Here is a 22,947-nt window from a genome sequence, read left to right as displayed (position 1 = left end):
TTTGGAACAGAACAGCTCCATTTCATAGTATATTAGCAATCTGATTACATTCAAGTTTTTTAGTAGAATATCTCAAACACAACAAAGTTCAAATGTTTTCTTTGTCAAGTTAACAAAAGCTCACAGAAAGAAAACCCTTCATATAACTCAAAGCATTACACTTATAGGGTATAACTAGTTCCCTTTTCCATTATTAAGCTAGCTACATCCCTCCTCCTCCTCCTCTTCCTCCCCGTGCACTTCTTCGATACTAATCCGATCACCACCGAAAATTCCCGACGTGCAACAAGATTCATTCGTGACCATCAAAACTTGCAAGCCTAATATTGATTCAAACAATGAAAAGATAATATATGTAACATTAGCATGAATCTTAGAGTTATTCTATATTGATTCCGCATTACTAATTTCATCCATATAGTTTGGACTTGGAGAAAGTTGAAATATAAGTTAGTCCATATGATTTGATAAAATCATCTTAAATAATAATCCATACGGTAGGGATTAGAATATAATTATGAAAAATTTATCAAACCACATGAACTATTTATGACGTTTAAAATTATAAAAACTAAATTCTAACTTTCTCTTAACCGACCAAATTTGTAATTTAACCTATTATCTAGAAGCACTTTTGAGGGGGAGGGGGGAACACTAATCAAAGGCTTCCTCCAAAAGTAGCTTTTTTTCACAATTTCACAAATACAAATAATAAATAAAGAAATGAAAGCTATTGTTTGGATGGATTATTACCCAATGTTTAGAGAGGGATGAGGAGCTGATGGGAATAAGAAAGATAAGGCATTGTAACCATGGTGTTGCTGCTGCTCCCATTCTGCCTGTTGTGCCATTGCTACACTCTTTTCCTTCTCCTTGATCTTTTTTTTTTTTTTTTTTCACAAATTGGTAAATAAAATGTAACTACTCAATCATAATTAAGTTTGTAAACCGATAAAAATTGAACTTTAAACTAATTAGAAAGAAATAACATTCCATAACTTTAAACATAAAGATCTCCCATTTCGATGCTATGTTAGACGATTATTTGTTTAAACATAAAGATCTCCCCCTCAAAAGTATTTGTTTAACATAATTTCTTATATTAATGAATGAAAACACTTTAAAAAATAAAATTCGAGTTAAAATGAACGTTTCAAAAGTTGATTCAAGTTATTAAATTAAAACCCTATCTTATATATATATCTATAAATAAAGTGTTTTAAGAAAAATGTACATCTTAAAAATGTGCTTAATTTAAAGAGTATGCAAAACTTCACCTGCTTAGCCAGTAGGGCATTTTGCTCCTGTATTGCTCTTTCCTGTCATATATGTAAGATTAAAAATATATATATATTAGAATGTAAAGTAAATAAAATAAAATAGAAAAATTCACTATCATAATTAAGATTTCTTTTTTTAAAAAAAGGGAAAAGTAAAGAGTATTTGCCTTTCTTTGGAGTGCAGAGATGGAATCATACATAAGTTGGTTCTGAAAAATAATCCAATAGACATATATAATTTTTCAATAATAATTACAAGCATTAAAAAGGAAAATACATAAATAAACAAATATTCAAATAAAAAACAGCCCTACTTTTCTGGATCGAACATGTTTAAGTGCAGTGTCAATTTGTTGCTCCAAGTTCTGCAGTTCTTTGACACTCAGTGAATCCAAATCTTCACCCATATAATGACTGCAATCATACGATGGTATTAAATTTTTATCGACATATCAAAATAAAAAAAAGAAAAAAATCAACTAAATATCAAAAGGATATCCAAAATTATATAAATTACTAGAATATTAAATTTTCTATGACCATATTAGAAAATGGTCCATGCATCGACATTTCTATTATATATTATTAAAGTTAGAACGAAGAAGATACATGTATATATATAAAGAAAATGTTTATTTGTATAATATAATATAGACATCGACATTTAAAATATTGGTATAAACGTGGACTATGTACCTGTTGTTTCTTTGTAAAAGTTCGACTTTGGACTTGAGTCTGTAGTATTCGAGAGTCCAATTTTCATGAGAAAATTCAGATTCAGAAGCTGCAATTTGCTGCCTTCCCACGTAAGAATATCTCTCATATCGTTCAAGTATTTTCTCCATGCTGCATCAATAATTAAAGTATATATTTTAACTTTAATAAGACGCTAAACTTAAATAAACATTAGAGATTCAATTTTTCTTACACCTGACCTAGAAAAAAAAAACTTTTATTTCCAAATGGAAAACTATAACTCCCCCTTATTTAGGGCCTAACATGATAGGATATTTGTATATAAAGTTGTTCACGTCTATATCTACTAGATATAGTTAAACTTATTTTAAAAAATTTGCCAAATTTCAAGATTTCTAGGGGTAGTTTTACAAACTATTCCATCTATTAAAAATATATATATACTTTATTAGTCCCATTTGGAAACATTTTTTTTTAAATCAAGTCTATAAACACCTTTTTCACCTCTAAATCTCTTGTTTCCATATCTAATTTTTACCTATGTTTTCAAAAACAATGTCCAAAATTGAAAATTTTAAAAAAATAGTTTTTAAAAACTTATTTTTATTTTTATAATTTGGCTAAAAATTCAACTCTTGTACTCAAGAAAGATACAAAATATTGTAAGAAAATGTGAGACGTATTTTTTTTAAAACCAAAAATAAAAAAATGAAATAGTTGACCAAATGACGCCTTAGTTTTTAGTTTTTTTAAATGAAGCTTATAAACACCCTTCCATCTATAAATTTATTTCTTTATTATCTACTTTTTACCAATGTTTTCAAAAACTAAACCAAGGTTTGAAACTTTTTTTTAGAAAAAATAGCTTTTAAAAGGTATAAATATATATATATTATTATATATATATATATATATTATATATATATATATATATATATTATTTATATATTATAGAATTTGTCTAAGAATTCAACTCTCCTCTACTTAAGAAAAATGCAAACTGTTATAAGAAAGTGAGAGAAAATAGACTTAGTTTTAAAAAACCATTCTACTTAAAAAATATGCAAATCATTGTAAGAATTGTTAATGAAATAGACTTAATTTTCAAAAACAAAAATAAAAAACTAAATGATTACCAAACGAGACCGAAGTTTTTTTAAAGCATTGGTAGATAATAAAACATATAGTAATGTTTATACGATTAAATTTATATAATAAACAGTCTTAAAAAGTATTTTTTTAAAAAAAAAAAGCTATAAATTCAAGTGTTTAGGTAAAATATGAACACCAATATAAAGAAATATACACAATTATCAAAACAAAAAATCAGATAGTTATATCACCAATGACTTAAACGATGACGTAAACTGAAATACTGAATCCAACCCACATAAAAAGAAAATAACAAACAATAAAATATGACAAGATCACAAGGAAAGACAAAAACAAAAAAAAAAAAACAGTGCAAATATATATTTTACTATTCACGAAACTACATAATTGACAGAGCACAATGACTTTAGAATTAAAAGTATGTTAAATTACCAAATGTATTCAGAAAATATATATATATATATATAACATGTAAAGTAGGGAAATCGAACCTCTCATAAGTACTATGTCAATTGAACTATATTTTGACAAAAAAAAAAAATCATTTTTGTTTTTTAGTTAAAGGAAGAAAAATGATAGGGTTTAATCCACAGGAAATGTAAAAAAAAAAAAAAAAAAAAAAAAAAGTTAAAATACTATTTTGATCTCCGAACTTTGAAGCTTGTTCAATTTTACTTTATCCAATTTTGACTTCCTATACATTCGATCAATCTTAAGTTTTGGTCCCTCAAAGATAATTTTTTTACGGAAATTATTTTAATAATAATAATAATATTTTTTTATAAAAAAAAATATGTGAAAATGTTTTCAAAATTTATAGGAAAAATGTTAAAATAAAACAAAATGATTTCTTAAAAATCAATCCTTAATCAACAAAGATTAAATTTAAAATTTATTAAAAATATAGGACTAATACGATACTTTAACCATGTTTATTTGGAATAAACCAGCAATGAGGAGTAATCTTATTGAACTTAAAAAGGAATTTCCCCTTTGAACAGTAGCAACACAATTAATCAATTCTCTCTCTATCAATTCCATCTTTGAGTATCACTCACATAAGAAGCAACCATTAATATGGTACATCAACCAACCACTGTTTGAAGTTTCAAGTGATTTAAATTGAATTGACAGCCAAATATTATATAATATTATATATAATATCAAATTAAAGGAACTTGGAATATTAAACAGAAAATCAACTTTTGAAAGTTAGGGCCTAGATTTTGAAGCATATAAACACCAAGAGTTACTGTCTTCTATCAAGTCTTATCCTAGAGAAGAATAACAACTTTCTCCATCAAATCCATTAATTTTTCTCTCCCTTTTCCTTTTTTTCTGGCAAAAATATATATATTTTTTCTTTCAACTTCTATGTATTACTATCAACTATGAATACTCATTACTTCATTTAGGGCTAGGGTTCAACTTTTCTTTTATCTTTCATTGTCTATCATATGTTAAAGATTAATTAATATTGTTCTTAAGAAACCCTACATTTGAGGTCAGAATAAGAGAAAACAATTTTGAATAAGCTTTCGAATATATATATATATATTTATATATATATATATATAATATATTATATAATATATATATATATATATATATATAGATAGATAGATATAGATAGATAGAAAGTAATAATAAATGCAATTAATAAGTGATATAAATAAGGCCCACCAAATTTATAGTTATAGAAATCAAATATTTAAATAAACTAATTTATGTATGTATATCTCACAAGCAATCAATATGTGATAAATAAATGCATATAAAACAATAGCTTATAATGGTCACATGATGAAGCATACATAGAAGAAAGAAGGAAGCTTAAAATGGTCACAACTAAGGGACCTTTCATATATATGTATATATGTGAGAGTGATGGATTCGAACCTCTAATTTCTTAATTAAAAAAATAAATATATTAACTAGCTAAAATATGCTCAGATTTGATCTTTCATAAGGTTTCCTCATTTTTAATAAATTAATCCATGTATATGAATAGAGATCCTAAGTAATAAAATTGTAATAAACATATGCATAAATAATAGCTTATATATGGTGGTCACATGAAAAACATTAAAAAGAACATTTTGGGAATGGAAGATTAATGGTTAGAGATTGTTTGGTAACATTTTTATTTCTTATGTTATAGTTTATTTTTTTATCTTAAGTTTTTTAGAGTTACCATGTAATAATGTATGATGTACTATGTTGTGATAACATTTTTTTATTTTCACTTCCTTATTCTCCGCTTCCTACCATTGTTTTTCAAAAACTAAACCAAAATTTAAATTTTTTTAAAAAAATAGTTTTTGTTCTTAAATTTCTAATGTCTTTCATAAAATAATAATTTTTATAAATATAAAAAAGGAAAAGAAAAGGAAAAAAAAAAACACTTGTTTTGCATTTTCTAACATAAATGTTTCGAAACACCCTGGCTCAATAATGATAATAATAATAATAATAATAATAATAATAAACAAATAATGGTTTGAAAATCCTAGATTTCCCTATTTTTTAAAATGTTACCTCTCAAATATCATATAAAATACTAAAAACCTAAACCCAACAGTCAACACAAAATTTATAATATTTTATTTAAAAGAAAATAGTTTCAGGTCCCTGTTCTGTATTTTAAATTTATAATTTCATTTTCTATTTCTTTCATGGTTTATTATTACAACCTAGCTTCAGAAGAATTGAATTTAGTATACCTTCCAAAACATAAATATGAATAATTTCAATTACAAATCATTCAAAAATAGTTTCAAAATCAAATCAAAGCCAAGATTTTCAAGGTACAATAATTTTTTTCCCCTTCTTACCAAATTACTCTCTCTTTAGCTCTTACCATTTTTCTGACTTAACTACTGTATGTGAACAAACTACATGCAAACAAAAAATAATATAAACACCTAGAAGGAAACTGTATTTGTTACATTAGATCCTCATTTACATGTTAAAAAAAAAAACTACAAAAGTAGGGAAGAAAAAAGACCTAGTTTTCAAGTACAAAAATCTTAAAAGAAGAAGATCAAATAAACCCTAAAAATAAAAATGAAAACAAATGAATCGAGTTGAAGAATAGGAAGATCGATCTAATTAAATCATCACCGATCTGTACGATTATTCATTTGGGAGATTTTTTTTTTTTTTGAAACCCTAATAAAAATGGAAATAAAGGAAGTGGGTGTTAAGTGGTAGTGAAAAGTCAGAAAAATCAGAATTGTAGATGTAGATTTGGGGTCAATACGTTATTTATTTATTTATTTTTTTTTTTTTAGAAGAAATGAAAAATAGGAAAACCCAAAGACACATACACAAACACACTCATATAACTAAAGGTTGAAAAGAGAATTAAGGTTAAAATAAAATAAAATAAAGAAAGAAAAAGAGACCTGGAATCAGAGGAGTATTCAAAGAGCTTTCCTTTGTGGGAGAAAACAATCAAAGCAACTTCAGCATCACAGAGAACAGAGATTTCATGAGCCTTCTTAAGCAATCCAGCTTTCCTTTTGGAGAAAGTAACTTGCCTGTTTATTTTGTTCTCAATTCTTTTCAACTGAACCCTACCTCTTCCCATTTTCTTTCCTTTTTCTTCTTATTATTATTTTTCAAACAAAACCCAGTTACCCAAAAACAGGCTGCTGCTGCTGCTGCTGCTACTACTCAAAGAAAGGAAGAAGCAAAAACAAAAAAACACAAAAAACAAAAAAAAATCTAACAATCACAAGAAGAGAAAGAAAGGGGGGTTGAATTAGGTTTTGGGAGATTGGGGGGGAGCAGTTGTTATATAGGAAAAGTAATGGAATTGAAATTTTTTTAAAAAAAAAAAAAAAAAAAACAAGAAAAGTGGTTTTGTGAAAAGTGGTTCTTTTTTTTTTTTTTTTTTTTTTTTTTTTTTTTTTTTAAGGAAAAGTGGGTTTTGGTGAAGTGTTGTCGAGAGGTGATAGGGTAAAAGAACTGGCTGAATCGTTATGCAGATGTGGGGGTCACTTGTACCAACATTCACAGTTTTCTTTTTCTTTTTTTAAAAAATAAACTCTTTTAATCGCAGTTTTTTTTAGTTTCAACTCCGTTTGGTTATCATTTCGTTTTTTATTTTAAATTTTTAAAAATTAGCTAAATTTTCAAAAACAAAAACAAATTTTTACAAGCTACTTTTTTTAATTATCAAATTTTCACTTGATTTTTTAAAATAATTGATAAAAGATAAATAACAAATAAAGAAATTAGAACTGAAAGTGGTGTCTATAAACTCAATTTCAAAAACAAACAAAAAGTCAAATAATTATCAAATGAGACCTTAATATTTCATACATTTTCTAGCTCTCAAGTTTATACTATAAGTATTTTGCTCTTTGATATTAATTTCAGTTTAATTAATTAGAAACAAGTTAAATGAAATGTTTTAAATAATTTTGATAGTCATGAACGATGATGGAGGCTAATTTAATTATAATTAAATTCTTTTTAATTAATTAATAAACGTCAAGTAAAATCAAATATTAAAGATAAAGATAATCGTATAAATCTTGAAATTTAAAAAACTAAATGGAAATAAAATTCAAAATTTAGGGGTAAAAATTGAGAAATTTGTGAAAAATAGCAATTTTAGGTTTCTACCTTGTAGAATTAGCACGCTTTTCGAAGACTCATAAAAATAGTCTTTTTCAATCCATCTTAGATGAGATTGAGTGTCGAAAATTAGTTAAAAAAATCAACTTTTTTTCAACTTATCAATTATTTTAAGCCTTCTCGGTACATCTCGATTACACACCAAGATTTGCTTTTTGTTATTATTATTTTTTTGTAATATTTCCAAATCTTATATTATTTTGATATTTTCTCCAAATTCAATTATGTTTACAAATTATTACATAATTTTTCAAATCTTTAACATCAAATCTTTAACATAATTTATGTTTTTACAATTTTATGAATTTTCAAATTTTCAAATGCATCTTCTAATTATCAAATTAGATTTTCTAAATTAGATTCAACATTTTTAATTTGTATTATAGAGGGGATATTTAAAAAAAATAAAAAAGAAAAAAGAAGAAGATCATTTATTTATTTATTTTGAAGTAGAGACTAGAGAGTGGCGTTTATGGTTAGCGTTGACGGCGCCTGTTTATGTATAAGACCTTGACCACAAAACTCATAATAATGGAGAAATATATTTATTTATATGGCTATGGATGGACCATTAATATTATACTTTTTTTTTTTCAATTTCAATTTTAATTCCAGTGTTTTTTTTATGCTCTTTTTTTTTCCACATGAGATTAGATTTAATATTCTGATTTGTCTCATATAATTTCATTTCTTAAAATATCGGATATAATTATCTAGGTAAATTTAAACTTATCTAATATGAATTTTTTTAATACTCTCTAATATAGGTGAGATTTTTATACGTTTTAATTAATAAAGTAACATCAGTTAATCTAATTTTAGTTAATTATTAAATATAGATATATTATTTTATTTTAATAAATTCCAACCGACAAATTTACCATTAATATTGTATGTTATCTAAACTATTTAATATATTGTACTAAATAAATATTAATATACAATTTTATTATTAATTATCAATATTCTTATTATTTTATATTTTTTTGATTATTTTTACTAATTAAATTAAATACTTTAATTTATTAGGTTTAACTAATGGTTTAGTTATTCATCTTCTTATTTTGAGTGATTAAATAAATAATTAATCAACATAGAAATATACTAAATAATGCTAAATTTAATTTACGAAAATTTTCACTAGAAAAAATGTCAAACTATTTACACAAATAGTAAAAAAATAAAAAATACTGATAGATATTGATAAACTTCTGTCATCTTTTATCACCCCTATCAAAGAAGATCAAATTTTTGCTATGATGTGTAAATAGTTTCTCTTGTTTTTCTATTTTTTAAAATTCCTCTTTAATTTACCACTATATTAATTGTTCTCTTACATTTAATTAAATAATTGTCTAATTTTGATTTCTATATGCAAAATTGGTAAATCAAATACATATATTTTTTAAAATCTTTTTAGACATTAATTATCATGTATGTCCAAACACGAGCATTAATTGACCTAGACATTTCAATCTTAGATATTCAATATAGATATGCATGAAACAATATCTGCTATCCAAACACGCTCTTTGTGTGTTAACGAGAACTTTGTTTAACCCTTGAATCGAAACAAAGTTAGGTTTTGTTTAGAGATGACTTTGATTTCACAGCGTAAAGTTGTTTGTCGTAAAAATTGAAAATATAATGAATTGAAATATGACTCTCTATCATTATCAGAATGCACCAAAAGCGTGTTATTCATATATTGTTCCTCATAATTTTAGTGAGTGAAAATCAAAGTCATCCATACAATATTAATGCTCTCAAATGCTAGTTCTCATGCTCCTCTTCCCTCCCTTGTGGTCGCCGCTCTAAACCCTATTAATGGTGTGTGATGAGTAATATGGATAATTAACACATATTTAGTAAAATCATACTTCATTATTAATTTTGGGGCAAACGACACTACAAATCTGAAAGTTGGGTCCTTTGTGCCAAAAAAATCCAATAGAGTTTGGATTTTTTTTTTTTTTTTTTTTGATCTTGTGATTTGTGTTAATTGATTTGAGATATATTTAAATATTTTGTAATTTATTGATTTAAGCTAAGATTGATTAGTGATTTAGCATAGTAACAAAATAAGACACCATGCACTCACACCTTAATGTCATAGGATGTCTTTAGAGGGATTACGCCCTAATGTTACTTTCTCCTTCATTAATATTTATTATTACTACTTATTGGACAATCTTCTACAAATTTTCTTGCACATACAAGATATGGAGTGTTGCCAAAGTGAAAACCAACCATGAAATATTGAAGATAATTAAATTTTGAAATGTAATTTATAATTTATTTGATTTCAACATTTACCACTCACATTTAAAAAGAAAATTCAATAATAATTGAACTTGGCTAAGGAATATTATATTCTTGAAACAAATTAAAAGATTTTGGATAAAATCAAACCAACTTGATACTTGTTTGCATAATTCAGCCAACCCTACACCTAGACTATCCCCCTTTGAATGTAAAGCTTCTCACCCAAATATAAAATCCAAAATTAAATATGTACTAATTAGTTACATGATAAGTAAAGTGAGATGTACAAATGTACCATAGAATCCCTTTTTGTAAACTATGCCACTTTAACTTTTATCTTATTGTATTAAAAATAAATAAAAAAATAAATGGAGCATATGGATATTTGAAATTACAAACCTAAATAAAAATATGTATATCAATTATCGTTGAATTATGTTCATTTTGATCTTCTATTATATTTTTTTTATTATATTAGTTAAATAGATAATGTCTCGTGTAATAATTTAGTCCACCACACATCAAAGAAGAACTACCATAAAATTTTTATTCAAAAAGTAAAATCTGAAAAAATTTAGTAAATATAAAATTCTAACACATTTTAAAAGAAAATAAAAAGTACACAAAATGCTCAAGAAATAGTCTCGCAGAAATTTTGGATGGAGGATCATACTATCGACCTGAGACTTGTCTGATTTTATAGATTTCTTTTAACAAAATATTAGAGGAAAAGAAGGGATCAGAAGACACACCGAAAGTATCTATTTTTCCTTTCCTTTTCTTTTTATTTGATCAGTTCTTTGGTTGTTAATTACTATAAATCTCCTTTTTGTCTCAATGAAGCATCCTTTTTAAAAAAGAAAAAATCACTATATATTATTTTTCAAATGCATTGGCAAAGTTTGGTGCATGTTCTTGTGATAATATTTATACATTTCATATAAGATGTTGAAAAGGAAGGCTGTTTTATTTGGTGTATGTAAATGACATTATTACACAGAGAGAGAGGATCGTATGGAATTCATGTACATAAAATTTCAAAGTATGTACTAACAAAATAATTCTTTTAAAGAAAAAAGAAAAAAAAATTGTCTAAGATCTCAGAAATAACATTTAGGTAACAAAATTATTATCCAACTTGCCAGAAATAATAAAATTTCACAATGTCAACATTATGAGGTTGGAAAGAATAGTTTGTTTTTATATTTACTTTGTTGAATACTATTTTAATCTCTTTATTTTTAATTTTAATTCATTTTGATATCTGTATTTTTAAAATATTTATTTTAGTCTTTATACTTTAAACTCAAACGTCCATTTTAGTCTTGCTACTTCGTTTATAGAAGACCAAAATAGTCAATTTTTGAAAGTACGATAACTAAAATGAATTGAAGTTGAAAGTACAAAGACAAATCAAATTGAACATTTTGAAACTAGAGACTAACAAAAATTGAAAGTACGTTAACAAAAATGAACATTTAGAGAAGTGCCACAAAATTAAAAATATATTGACCAAAATAGTATCTAAACCTAAATTTAATCATTTCACCATTATCATGCACCAACATTTTAGTACAAATTATACATTTGTACGATGATTTCATATTAAATTCATATCTTCAAATTTTATTGGATTTTATTTACATCTTTATTGCCTTGAATAAACTTTTGCTACACCCCTTTCTCTCCTAAAGTCCCTAAATTATAAGGTAATTGCAATAACTTTAACTATAATAAATTACACTAATGAAAAAGAAAGCACCCACATAATTGATAGTGTATAAATTTATAATAAATGAACTTTATCATTAAATTTTAGTGTTTTAATGCTGAAAATATGTCATATTTAGTGAATAGAGAAAAGGATTGATCATATATTCTAATTTATTACTATATGCAAACTTTTGCATTTATTATATTTCAATATTTTTTTAGAGTATGAAAATTTTAAAGTATATATACATATTGTTGAATTCCCCCCTTGGTAACATCACTTTCTTTTTAACTATATATGTATAAATAAATTTCCAAGAAGAGGAATATGAGTTAATGGGGTACTTTTTTTTTAAAATGGCATAAAAAATTACATGGTGAACATTACTGTTGTGGGTTGTTTTTGAGTTTTGTGTTTATATATACCATTTATTACAATGAATGAAAGTTTAAATATAAGTTATTAAAGTGCATTAATTTTGTTTGAACATTTGTGTGTACCCTACATATATTATAATATAAGCAATCCCCAAAAATGTCACTCTCCCCCACAACACATGATCTTTATTTCATTTTCAAATAATGCCCCAAAATCTCACTTTCATTTTCTTTCTCTTTTTTTCTTTCCCATTTGCTCCTCTTCAAAATAATAATAATAATAATAATAATAATAATAATAACAATAATTATAATTATAAAAAAAAAAAGCTTATTGAATTATATGGTGTGTAGATAGAATATTTGAATGAAGCACATTTCTATTCTGAAAAATACTCTTATTAGATTTAAAATGGTGGTAGAGAATTGACATATATATATTTTTTATTTTCCAAAACAATGAGAGAAGGTTGAATATTAATGAGCAAAAAAGAAAAAAAAAATCATTTTGACCAAAGACTTGAATTCAATTCCATATTCAATTATATACATGATTTTCTTTAATAGGTAAAGATAATAGCACACCTCTCTCAAAAATAAAATTAAAAAAATAAATAAACAAACTAAAGTGAATTTAGCTCCATGATAATTCAAATATACTTCTTTAGATATTCAACAGTTGTTGTATGTTGTACTAAAAAAACCAATATTAAATTTGTCGGTTTATTAGGATAGAAAATCGACTCTTTTCGATATGATTCCATATTCCTTTTCATCTTAAAAACTATTTAAAACAAAATCGAACTGAAAATCTATGTAATGACCAGTTTTTGAAAACACAAGCTACTTGACTACAAATTAAATTTTTGAGTTGCATTACAAGTTACTAATTTTGACCACATTTTCTCCCCTATTGCTTTGGAAGACCTACCAAATTCTTAACCACCTTACACAATTTTTGAAGTGTCAATTTGTAAACTTTTACATGGTACATACATAATGTGACAGAATTATAAAAAAGCAATTAAAGAATTAAATTTTTTATTGTGCCTGAATTAATTTATTTGTAAGAGCTTAAATAGTACATATTGTGGCCAAAATAAAAAATCAAACAAACGATGAAGCAAAACGATTAAAATGTATTTAAATTTAATCGACTACGGGTAGTTTAGAATGTTTTCAAATATATTTTAATCGATTCTTATCAAATGTATTTAAACAAAAACGATTTTTAAAAAAAAAAATTGTCAAATCAATCCAATCGAGTACTAAGCAAAATAGTTTTGGTAAAAATCCATGCATGAGTTTAGATAGTTTATTGAAAATGTTAAAAAGTGTTGTTTTCTACATAAAAATGGTTGGCTATGTTTAATATAGTTCTTTAAGCACAAATCCTTTCCATTTTTTGGTCATATGAATTTGAAATTTAAATTTTATATTGCCTAAAATTGGAAAATTTGTTTTTAATTTGTAAAGCACTAGTTTAGATTATTTTGTATAAAAAAAATTATTTATGAGGAACTAAGTTTCACGTTTTAGTCCATAAATATAACAAACAAACAAAAAAAAAACTCTACCAAATGAAATGGAGAAAAAAATTTTGAGGAGTTGTTTTAAATGATAAAATTATTGAAAATATTTTTAAGTATAGTAAAATATTTATTGTTGATAGACGTCTATTACGGATAGTAATATTTTATCATATTTGTATATAAGTTGATTCATATTTATTTATTTGAAAACAACTCAAAAATTTATGAACCAAGTGAGAATTTTAATTTTTTTTTTGGAATGTCTCACATTATATATATATATTACTAAGAAAAAGTCATGGGAGCAAAAGAGGGTGCATTCATTTAGAACAATACTATAAAAAGTATATTAAAAAACAAATACTCTATAATTACAAACAAAGAAAGGTAATATATAGAGTAAAGACAAAAGAGAAAGTCTGTCTACATTAAAAGCTCATAAACCTAAGTCTATAATTACTAGGACACTATATATATACCATGCCCTACACAAGAGTGTGGAGCCAATTTTTGCACACTTTATTGATAATGCCTTGGATTCTTGAATTATTGTTGAAGGTTTTGACTACATTTATAGTAAATTTGAGTTTGCCCAAGTCTTTATAATTAATGAATGTTTTTTTTTTTTTTTTTTATCATCAATATATGTAATAAATTCATTTTGTAATTTTGAATCTGTGATTTTTTTCAGTTCAACAATCGTAATTGAGATGATAATTAGTGTTTTTATTTCATTGAACTACATTCTTATTAACATTAAATATGTGATGAATTGTCATGAAATTGAGATTTTTTATGAGGAGAGACGAGAGAATAAATTTCAAGAATTATGTGGTCTTAGTATTGAATTTATAGTATCTAAAATAAAGTAATAGAGATTTTAAACGACTCTCAAGGTTCTCCAATCTGCACTGGGTTCAAAAGGTTTGACAAGGGGTAGCCTATCAAGACGTTAAAAGGGGAGGCTATTCAAATTGGCCTTTTTATTCCCTTCTTTGGTTGAGAGGGGAGGAGTGTCAACGTCTACTAGTGGAATCAAACTCGGCTGATATCATTTGAGTCCTAAACAATTCGGACGTTGATCTTTCTAAATCAAAGAGCATGGTGGATGTCACTATTGCGCTTGCCAAGTGTTTTGACAATGTTTCCTTTTGTTATTGTAATCATTCTTGTAATTTTATCACCCATTCTCTAGCAAGTGTTGCTATGAACCTTTTTGATCACCAAGGTCTTTCCTCTAAGGAGGAAGGTCGTGATGCTTGTTGGGATGACATGTACTTTAGTTGGGTATCCTCTATTCTTAATGAGGACTTTTCTTGTGATTAGTTTCCAATTTTAATGAAGTTTTTTAAAAATAAAAAACAAAAAACAAAGCAATGGTTTCGTCGGGCAAAAAAAAAAAAAAATTGGTTACTAAATTTTGGGTTTAATTTTTATTTGATCCTTAAATTTCAAAATATTATACTTCCGGTCCTTAAATTTTAAGTTTAATTTTAATTTAGTCCTTAGGTTTCAAAAGGTTACAATATTTTACCATTGAGATTCGATTTTTGTTTCTATTTGGTCCATAGGTTTAAAGATTTACACTCTTAACCTCAATTTTTCTGTTAAATACTCACTTTTAGTATTTGAAGTTAGTGTTTATTAATTAATTTAAAATAATTATGAAATAAAATTCTAATAGTGATAAAAAATAATGAAGTTTAATTAATTATAATTTTTTAAAATTAATTAATAGACAATAATACTAATGACATAAAGTGATTATATAGTGAAAAGTGTAGTTAAAATCTGGAAATTCAATGACCAAATTGAAATTAAATTTAAATCTCAAAGATAAAATTGTAATATTTTGAAATTTATGAACTAAACTGAAACTTAATTCAAAATTTAAGAACTAAAAATGTAACATTTTAAAATTGATAAACCAAATTACAACGAGATCTCCCAGAACTTGTAGACTAAAAAAAATATTTTTTCAAAACAAACAGAAAAGATTAGGATGGACGTCAGTAAAGATGACACACAAATCAAAAGAAAAAATAAAATAAAAGACTAATTACTGTCTCAACTATAAGTTAAAAAATCAAAATAGTCATCAAATCAAACAAAACTGGAAGCAGACCCGCGAACAAAATGAAAATCAAATGGAAATTTGGAAATGATTATTAGAAAATGAAATTAACAGAAAATAATTAAAATATAAATACTATGGATGAAAATGAAGTATTCACTAGATAATTATATATATCTTTTTAAGGGACACTAGATAATTATATGGTTCGTAAATTTATTATAATCACATATATTTTTACTGTTACAATATTGAATGGATTGAAATAGAGTTATGGTTTTTGTAAATTTATTTGAGAATAGATCAAAGCAGCATCCAGTGTGAAGGCAATCCATTACCATCTGGCCCAGAGTTTATAACATTTTCTTGATTTGAAACTTCTCCTGTATTGTAACTAAAAAACAACAAACAAATTAATTACATATACATAAATAAAAACATTTTAATTTATATGATGAAATTAAGGGTTTTAATTAAATTCACTCCATTTTAGAAAATATATAAAGTTTAAATGATAAATTTAGTCGAGAGTTTTATGACACTTTAATATCTAAACTTTAATCTTCTATAAATAAATCACTCAACTTTTAATTTTGTGTTTAATACATACATGAAAAATTCACAATTTTTAAAAATTAATTGTTTTGTTAAATATATATATATATATTTTAAAATAAGATACCAAAAGGGAGAGGAGAAATCACCCCTAAATATCTCAATTAGATTGACACATTCTTAACGTCATCATCACCCCCAATTCCAATCCAATTGAGAGAGTTTCATTGCATCAACAAATATTTACATAGAAAAGTCTATAATGCTAAAGAAAAGTCTTACCAATTTAAAGCGATATAAGCTGCATCATAATTAGAAAATAGTTTGGATTGGTGCTCTGTTAGATATAAATGTGATATTTTTTTTTAATTAATTTTAACCCTACTGTGTTCAGTAAATTTGTACTTATAAAGATTTAAATATTATTTTGATCATGAATTTTTTTGTTTTTATTCATTTTAATTCTTATACTTTCAAAATATTCATTTTAATCCCTATATTCGTTTCGGTCTTTGTAATTTCAAAAAATGACAATTTTGGTCTATTCATTTCCATTTTTAACTTCATTTTTAAGGGGATCAAAATGATCAATTTTTAAAAGTTCAATGATAAAAATGAACTAAAGTTGAAAGTATAAGAACTAAAATGAAATAAAACAGAAAGTATAAGAACCAAAATAAGCATTTTGAAAGTACACGGACCAAAATGAGTCAAAGTTGAAAGTATAGAGACCAAGATGAACATTTTAAAAATATAGGGACCAAAATGAATTAACAACAAAAGTATATGGATCAAAATAATATTAATATAAAAAAAAAGTTAAATTAGTAATTTTAAAAGTTTAAAGACCGAATAGACACCAGCACCAGAAGTTTAAGAATTAAATGTGTGATATAAGTAATAGATAATAATAATTTTACCTATTTTCCAATGCAATGATATTATTATTATTATTGCTTTGAAGAAAGCCCCCAGGTTGTCTGCAATATTTTAAATTGTTGGGCTCTGAAGAATCCCATGATGTATGAAGAGATGCACTACTTTCCTCCAACTGTGCCATTCAAACCAATATATATAACTGCAGATTAGTTCTATGGTAATACCTACTCCTTCTATTATACATTTGATATGTTACTAAATAATTTGTTAATTTTATTTTATAAATCTCACACAATTTCTAAGTACCTGAAATTTTTTGAGAAAATTATCATTTTAATCTCTCAATTTTCAACAATACGTTGTTTTCTGAAGGTACTTGTGTAATTTCTTTTTTCTTATAATTATAAAAGAAGATGGAAGGAGGGTGGACCGAGAGGAAGAGACAAAATTTTAATTTAAAAATATAATGTAAATTGCCTTAATTTTTCTTTTCTTTTTTTAAATACTTACAGACCATTTAAAAATATTTTTAAAAATACAAGGATTAAAATGACACATTTTAAAATCTAGGGAACCAAATGCATCAACACTTAAAAATTAAAATTAAAGGATTAAAAAGGTGATTAGTTTAGAATTAGTTTCATTATGTATCACAAAGTTATAAGCATGAATCAATATATAAATTGTGAGATTAATTTTTTTTTTTAACAATATACCAAGGATCATGAAATTAATAGGTACATCCAGATATTACACCTCAAATTTTTGGATAGAGGTTGTTAAATGGTGAAATTACTAAGCTGATAAAACTTTGAGATAAGTTAATCTCCATATAACAAACAAGTCTATTTTTTTTTTTTTAAACTTTTGATTAAAATCTAATAAGTTCTCAAATTTTAAATTTTTTGTTTAATAGATTAAAAAAAACTATTATATACTTATCTAAGCTTTTTCTAAAAGAAAAATAATGATGATAATATACTTTGACTATTTGGGTCTAACCTCTTTCAAAAAAAAAAAAAAAAAATCCTATTTACCTCTAAGTCTAACTAAATTAATTTCATTATGTACGTGTGTATATATTTCTCTCTTAAATATTTTATTAATGGATTAGGCGTTTCTTTGTTTTTTTAATAGTAAGAAATATATATATTGAGAGCAAATATAAAAAATTTATGTTTATTTTATATTTATATAATATTATAAGTCTATATATAAATTATCTCAACTCTAAAATAATTAAAGGAGAGTAAAAATTAAATTTTTATTAGAGGTGTTCATGGTAGAATTGAAACACATTTTAAATCCAATCAAATTGTTTGAGTCGTAAGTTTTTTCAATCCAAAAAATTCTTATTAAATAATGAGTCCAACCCAATTTTAACTATAAAATATTTAAGTTGGGTTGTTCGGTTACTTAGATCATTGTTTAAATGTTTTATTTAAAAAAAAATGTTAATATATAAAATAATTTATTTAATTATTTTTCACATGTTAAATAAGAATAATTTCTCCCTATAGTGTTAAAATGTTATGTTTAATAGTTGTTGAAGAACAAATAATCTAAAAAATTATAAAATTATGCAAAATTAAAATAAATATATGTATATATAATTATATTAAAAATTAAAAAAAAAACCATTTTTAAAAAATTAATAATAAGTTCCGCTTAATTTCGATTTTTTAGGTGAACAAATGAATTAACCTAATTCAATTCAATACAAATAAGTTGATAATCCAATTCAAGGCATACATATTAGGTTTGGTTAATCGAATTTTTCACGTTATGGAAATTTTTTAACACCCTGATTTTTTATATATATTTTTTATTTATTGCAAACAAAGAACAGTTTCTCCCAGCACTGCCCTTGGTAAACATGGTATTTTTTGTTACCACTGAATTTTTCGGTAACTCAATGATCTTAAAATCTGGAGACATTTTTGTCATTAATAAATCTCATACTTAGAAGAATAAGAAAAATTAGTAATGATTTATTTATCTCCCTTTAATAACTATTTTATTTTATTTTATTTTTGGTTTATGAAAATTAAGTTAGTTTTAATTTTGTTATTCAGTCTATCTGTATGATCTTTTAAAAGCAAAGTTGATTTTTACCAATTTTTTTAGGAAAATAGTTTTAAAACTGTTTTTATTTTTTAAATTTGACTAGAGAATGTTATATATATATTAAAAAAAATATGAAAATCATTATAAAAAGAATCAAAAGATAGAGGCAAAAATTTAAAAAACATTAAAGGAAAAGAAATGCTATCAGATAAGACCTTAATAGTTGAATACCTTCTTCCTTAAGGCTTGATTTGTTTCCAGCAGCATATCTTCCTACAAATCAGTGGAGAAAATTAAGCACAGTTTGATTAATCTCTATATTTAATTTCAAGATCAAGAAGAAACATTAAAAACAGTATATTTATATAATTAATAATTACCTTTTTTTGGAGATCAGATAACTGATCAAACATTGTTTGGCTCTGCAAATTTTCATTAAATTTAACCAAATTAATTCAACCCAACAATGATAATCTAGTCCTTAAACTTTAAATTTTTTATCTATTTAGTTTTGAACTTTTAAAAGCATCTAATAAGTCTTTAATTTAGTGTTCAATGAATTTTTAAATTTTCAACTTTGTATTTAAAAGGTCATTGAAATGGTAATAGAAATAAAACTTGAAAGTTGTTTAAATCCTTATTTAATAATCATTTAATTTTTTATTTATGGTTTTTGAAAATTTAGATTATAGACTCTATTTTTATCTCTAAATTCCTATGTTAGTCTATTAATTTTCTACACCAATATCTTAAAAAATTAAGTCAAGTTTTCAAAACTATTTTTTTTTTTTAAAAAAGTTTCCTTTTGGTTTTAAATTTTGATAACTAATTACAATTCAAATATCTTTTTTTTTAAAAAAAAAAAAAAGAAGAAAGAAAAGAAAAGAAAGAGTGAATAAACTTTAAAAACTAAATACAAAGTGGTTAAGAAATAAGGCCATAGGGATGTATTAGATATGAAATTCAAATTTACATATAAAATATATATCAATTAATTTTTAACAATTGAAAGTTTAGGAATATAATAAAAAAAAGATTTTCAGAAATAGAAAAATGGAGGATGATAGAGGTGGATAGAACTTATCAGTGTCTATGAATGATAGAAACTTATCGGTGTCTATCAGTAATAGAAACTGATAAAAATCCATCAGTGTCTAGAAATTGATAGAAACCTATGATAGATGCTGATGAAAGTCTATTAGTGTCTATTAATGTTTTTTTTATATTGTTTCTGTAAATAATTTGACATTTTTTTTATCTGAGAAAATTTTTCTATAATAACTAGTTTTAAAGATTCTTTAAATAATTCTATACAATTCGAGTGACAAAAGAATATGTTTTTTTTTTTTCCATTAATTTTGCTAGACATGTTTAAAGTTAAAAAAACGTATTATACACAAATCAAAAGTTGAGTGATACACAAGATAGTTTTGAATGTTCAGATGACCAATTTTATAAATTTAAGTTTTGATTTATTTATTACATAAGTAGCAATTACCATAATAATAATCTATATTATACCTTAGTAGATCTGATTTGCTTGAGAGACATTTCCAATTGAATTTCTAGTTGATCCAGTTCCTTCGTCTCCAAATCATCCAATTCTTCTCCAAGAAATCGTCTAATAATAACACCCCCCAAATAAATAAATAAACAATGGAAAAAAAAAAAAAAACAAAACAAAAGTATACGTTTTTTTTTCTTCTTTAAATGAAGAAATTAAAGCTTAAATTAGATGCTCTCTTATGGAGGTCACCTCTGTGAATACTGTAAACCTTCCACTTCTGCTTTCAGCTTCAAATACTCTTGGTACCATCTCTGTCTCAAACAAATATTCACTAATAAATTATTCAAACTCACTAAGTTTTTCTTTTCTTTCTCTTATACTAAATTATATTCTTATCGTCTCTTATATTAATTTTTTTCTCAGATTTTTTTAAATAATAATTGAACAATTGAGGCTACCTCTATAGTTTAAGAGTATTTTATATAATTAAGTCGAATTGGGATGAAAGGTCAAAAAAATAATGGCAAATGACCTCAGTGTCCTTTGGAGGGTGGGAGGCTTCCAATGCACCATAGCTATGTCTTTCATACCTCTCCAGGGTCTTGGCTATACTGTAATTACCCAAAAAAAAAAAATTACAAAACTTTAAATCAATGAGGTTTAGTTGGATAACGATTTTGTTTTTAATTTTTAAATTTATGCTTGTTTTATCGCTACTTCTCTGTTATGATTCTCACATTCATACAAACAAAACTATTCCAATTTTTAAAAAAATTATTTTTAGTTTTTCTTGAATTTTAAAGGCATAATTTCTAAAAAAGGAAATAACAAAGCAAATAAAATTCATATAAGCGAAAGTATTGATTATTATGAGCAAAATATTTAGGTATGCCCTGAGTTCTATTTTTGTAGCTACAATAGAGAGAGAAAAAAAAAACTAAAAAATATTTATAAAAATATAAGAAAGAAGAATTTTCCACATGGCAAATTATGAGTGGATGATTGGATATAAGCTGGAAAAAATACACTAAAATGTTTTTCGTTTATTATAAGCATAATTTTAAAAAACCAAATGAAATAAAATCTCTGTTTGAGTTTGAGTTGAGAGAGAGAAAACAATGAATTGTAGAAGCAGAGTCAGAAATTTTCCTAGGAAAGAACAAATTATCACGAGTAGAGAAATTTCCAACAATCGTTGTTTATTTCGCTCTGTCCCGAGACGTAGAAAAAGAGATAAAAGGAGATAGAGAGATTAGTAAAAAGTGATTTAAATGATGGAGAACATGCCTGGAAGAGCTTGAGAATTCATAGAGTTTGCCACGAGTGGAGAAGATGATCAATGCAACCTCAGCATCACATAAAATGGAGAGCTCATAAGCCTTTTTAAGAAGTCCATTTCTTCTTTTTGTGAAGGTAACTTGTCTATTTATTTTGTTCTCTATCTTCTTCAGCTCTACCCTCCCTCTTCCCATTCTTTTTCTTTCTTTTCTCTTATCTTTCTTTATTTCCCCATTACAATTCTCCTATTTATAACTCTCTCTCTCTCTCACTTCCCAAACCCTAGAGAGTGAAAAAAAAAAGATAAAAACCAAACAAAATCAAGAAAGAGAGGAAAGAGAATCCCACACCCATTATCTCCTTTAACTTTATGTCGGTTGAGATATATTGTCACTGTCGTGTAAGTCGATGGTTCGATGTTCACTATCCAATAATTATTAAACTTGAAATGAGTTATATGATATATTTATATACAACAACATACGAGGCTATCTTGTTTTTCACTCTTTAATTATCATTAATTAAATTTGTTTAAAGAAAATTAAAATTTAGTCTCTATGGTTTATAATTATAATTTAATCCCTATTATAAGGATTAGGGTTAGCCCCTATTTAGTCTCCATGGTTTTAAAAGTTAGCCTCTATTTATGTATCTAATCATATGAACTATTTATGAGGTATTATCAAACTATAAATTAGACTAAATTCAAATGTTCGAAACCATAATTAGGGATTAAATTCTAATTTCTCTAAATTATAGAAACCAAATTTATAATTTAATAAAAAAAATATATTATTTACGGTTTAGAATTTAAATTATAAATGTATATTCTCTCTATTCAAAATTTTGTTATTTCCTCATATATTTTCAATGATTAAGATATTCTCTAGTGTAATATTTTTGGAAAAAAATTTAAAACTTTAACAATTTATCTTAGTAATTTATTGGAAAAAGAAGAGCTTG

The 22,947-nt window shown here is 24.9% G+C and overlaps 2 protein-coding genes across 2 annotated transcripts; both read right to left on the bottom strand.

Annotated features, from left to right (window-relative positions):
- Window positions 1-20: 20 nt before the first annotated feature.
- LOC120076541 (truncated transcription factor CAULIFLOWER A-like) lies at window positions 21-6,876 on the bottom strand. Its single transcript, XM_039030401.2, has 7 exons — window positions 6,497-6,876; window positions 1,977-2,126; window positions 1,595-1,694; window positions 1,448-1,489; window positions 1,278-1,319; window positions 754-878; window positions 21-320 (listed from the first exon to the last, which is right to left on the bottom strand). The coding sequence occupies exons 1-7, from the start codon at window positions 6,679-6,681 to the stop codon at window positions 293-295; spliced, it is 672 nt and encodes a 223-aa protein (XP_038886329.1). The 5' UTR covers window positions 6,682-6,876; the 3' UTR covers window positions 21-292.
- Window positions 6,877-15,840: 8,964 nt separating this feature from the next.
- SEP4 (K-box region and MADS-box transcription factor family protein) lies at window positions 15,841-22,285 on the bottom strand. Its single transcript, XM_039030176.2, has 8 exons — window positions 21,994-22,285; window positions 21,239-21,317; window positions 20,956-21,017; window positions 20,721-20,820; window positions 19,580-19,621; window positions 19,431-19,472; window positions 17,174-17,304; window positions 15,841-16,092 (listed from the first exon to the last, which is right to left on the bottom strand). The coding sequence occupies exons 1-8, from the start codon at window positions 22,176-22,178 to the stop codon at window positions 16,002-16,004; spliced, it is 732 nt and encodes a 243-aa protein (XP_038886104.1). The 5' UTR covers window positions 22,179-22,285; the 3' UTR covers window positions 15,841-16,001.
- Between the last annotated feature and the right edge of the window lie 662 nt (window positions 22,286-22,947).

The sequence above is a fragment of the Benincasa hispida genome, chromosome 4 (genome assembly GCF_027475165.1).
Source record: "Benincasa hispida cultivar pf3 chromosome 4, pf3_genome.v1.1, whole genome shotgun sequence".
Taxonomy (NCBI): domain Eukaryota; kingdom Viridiplantae; phylum Streptophyta; class Magnoliopsida; order Cucurbitales; family Cucurbitaceae; genus Benincasa; species Benincasa hispida.
Note: the sequence above shows the minus strand (reverse complement) of the source record. Positions and strands in the feature narration are given on the sequence as shown.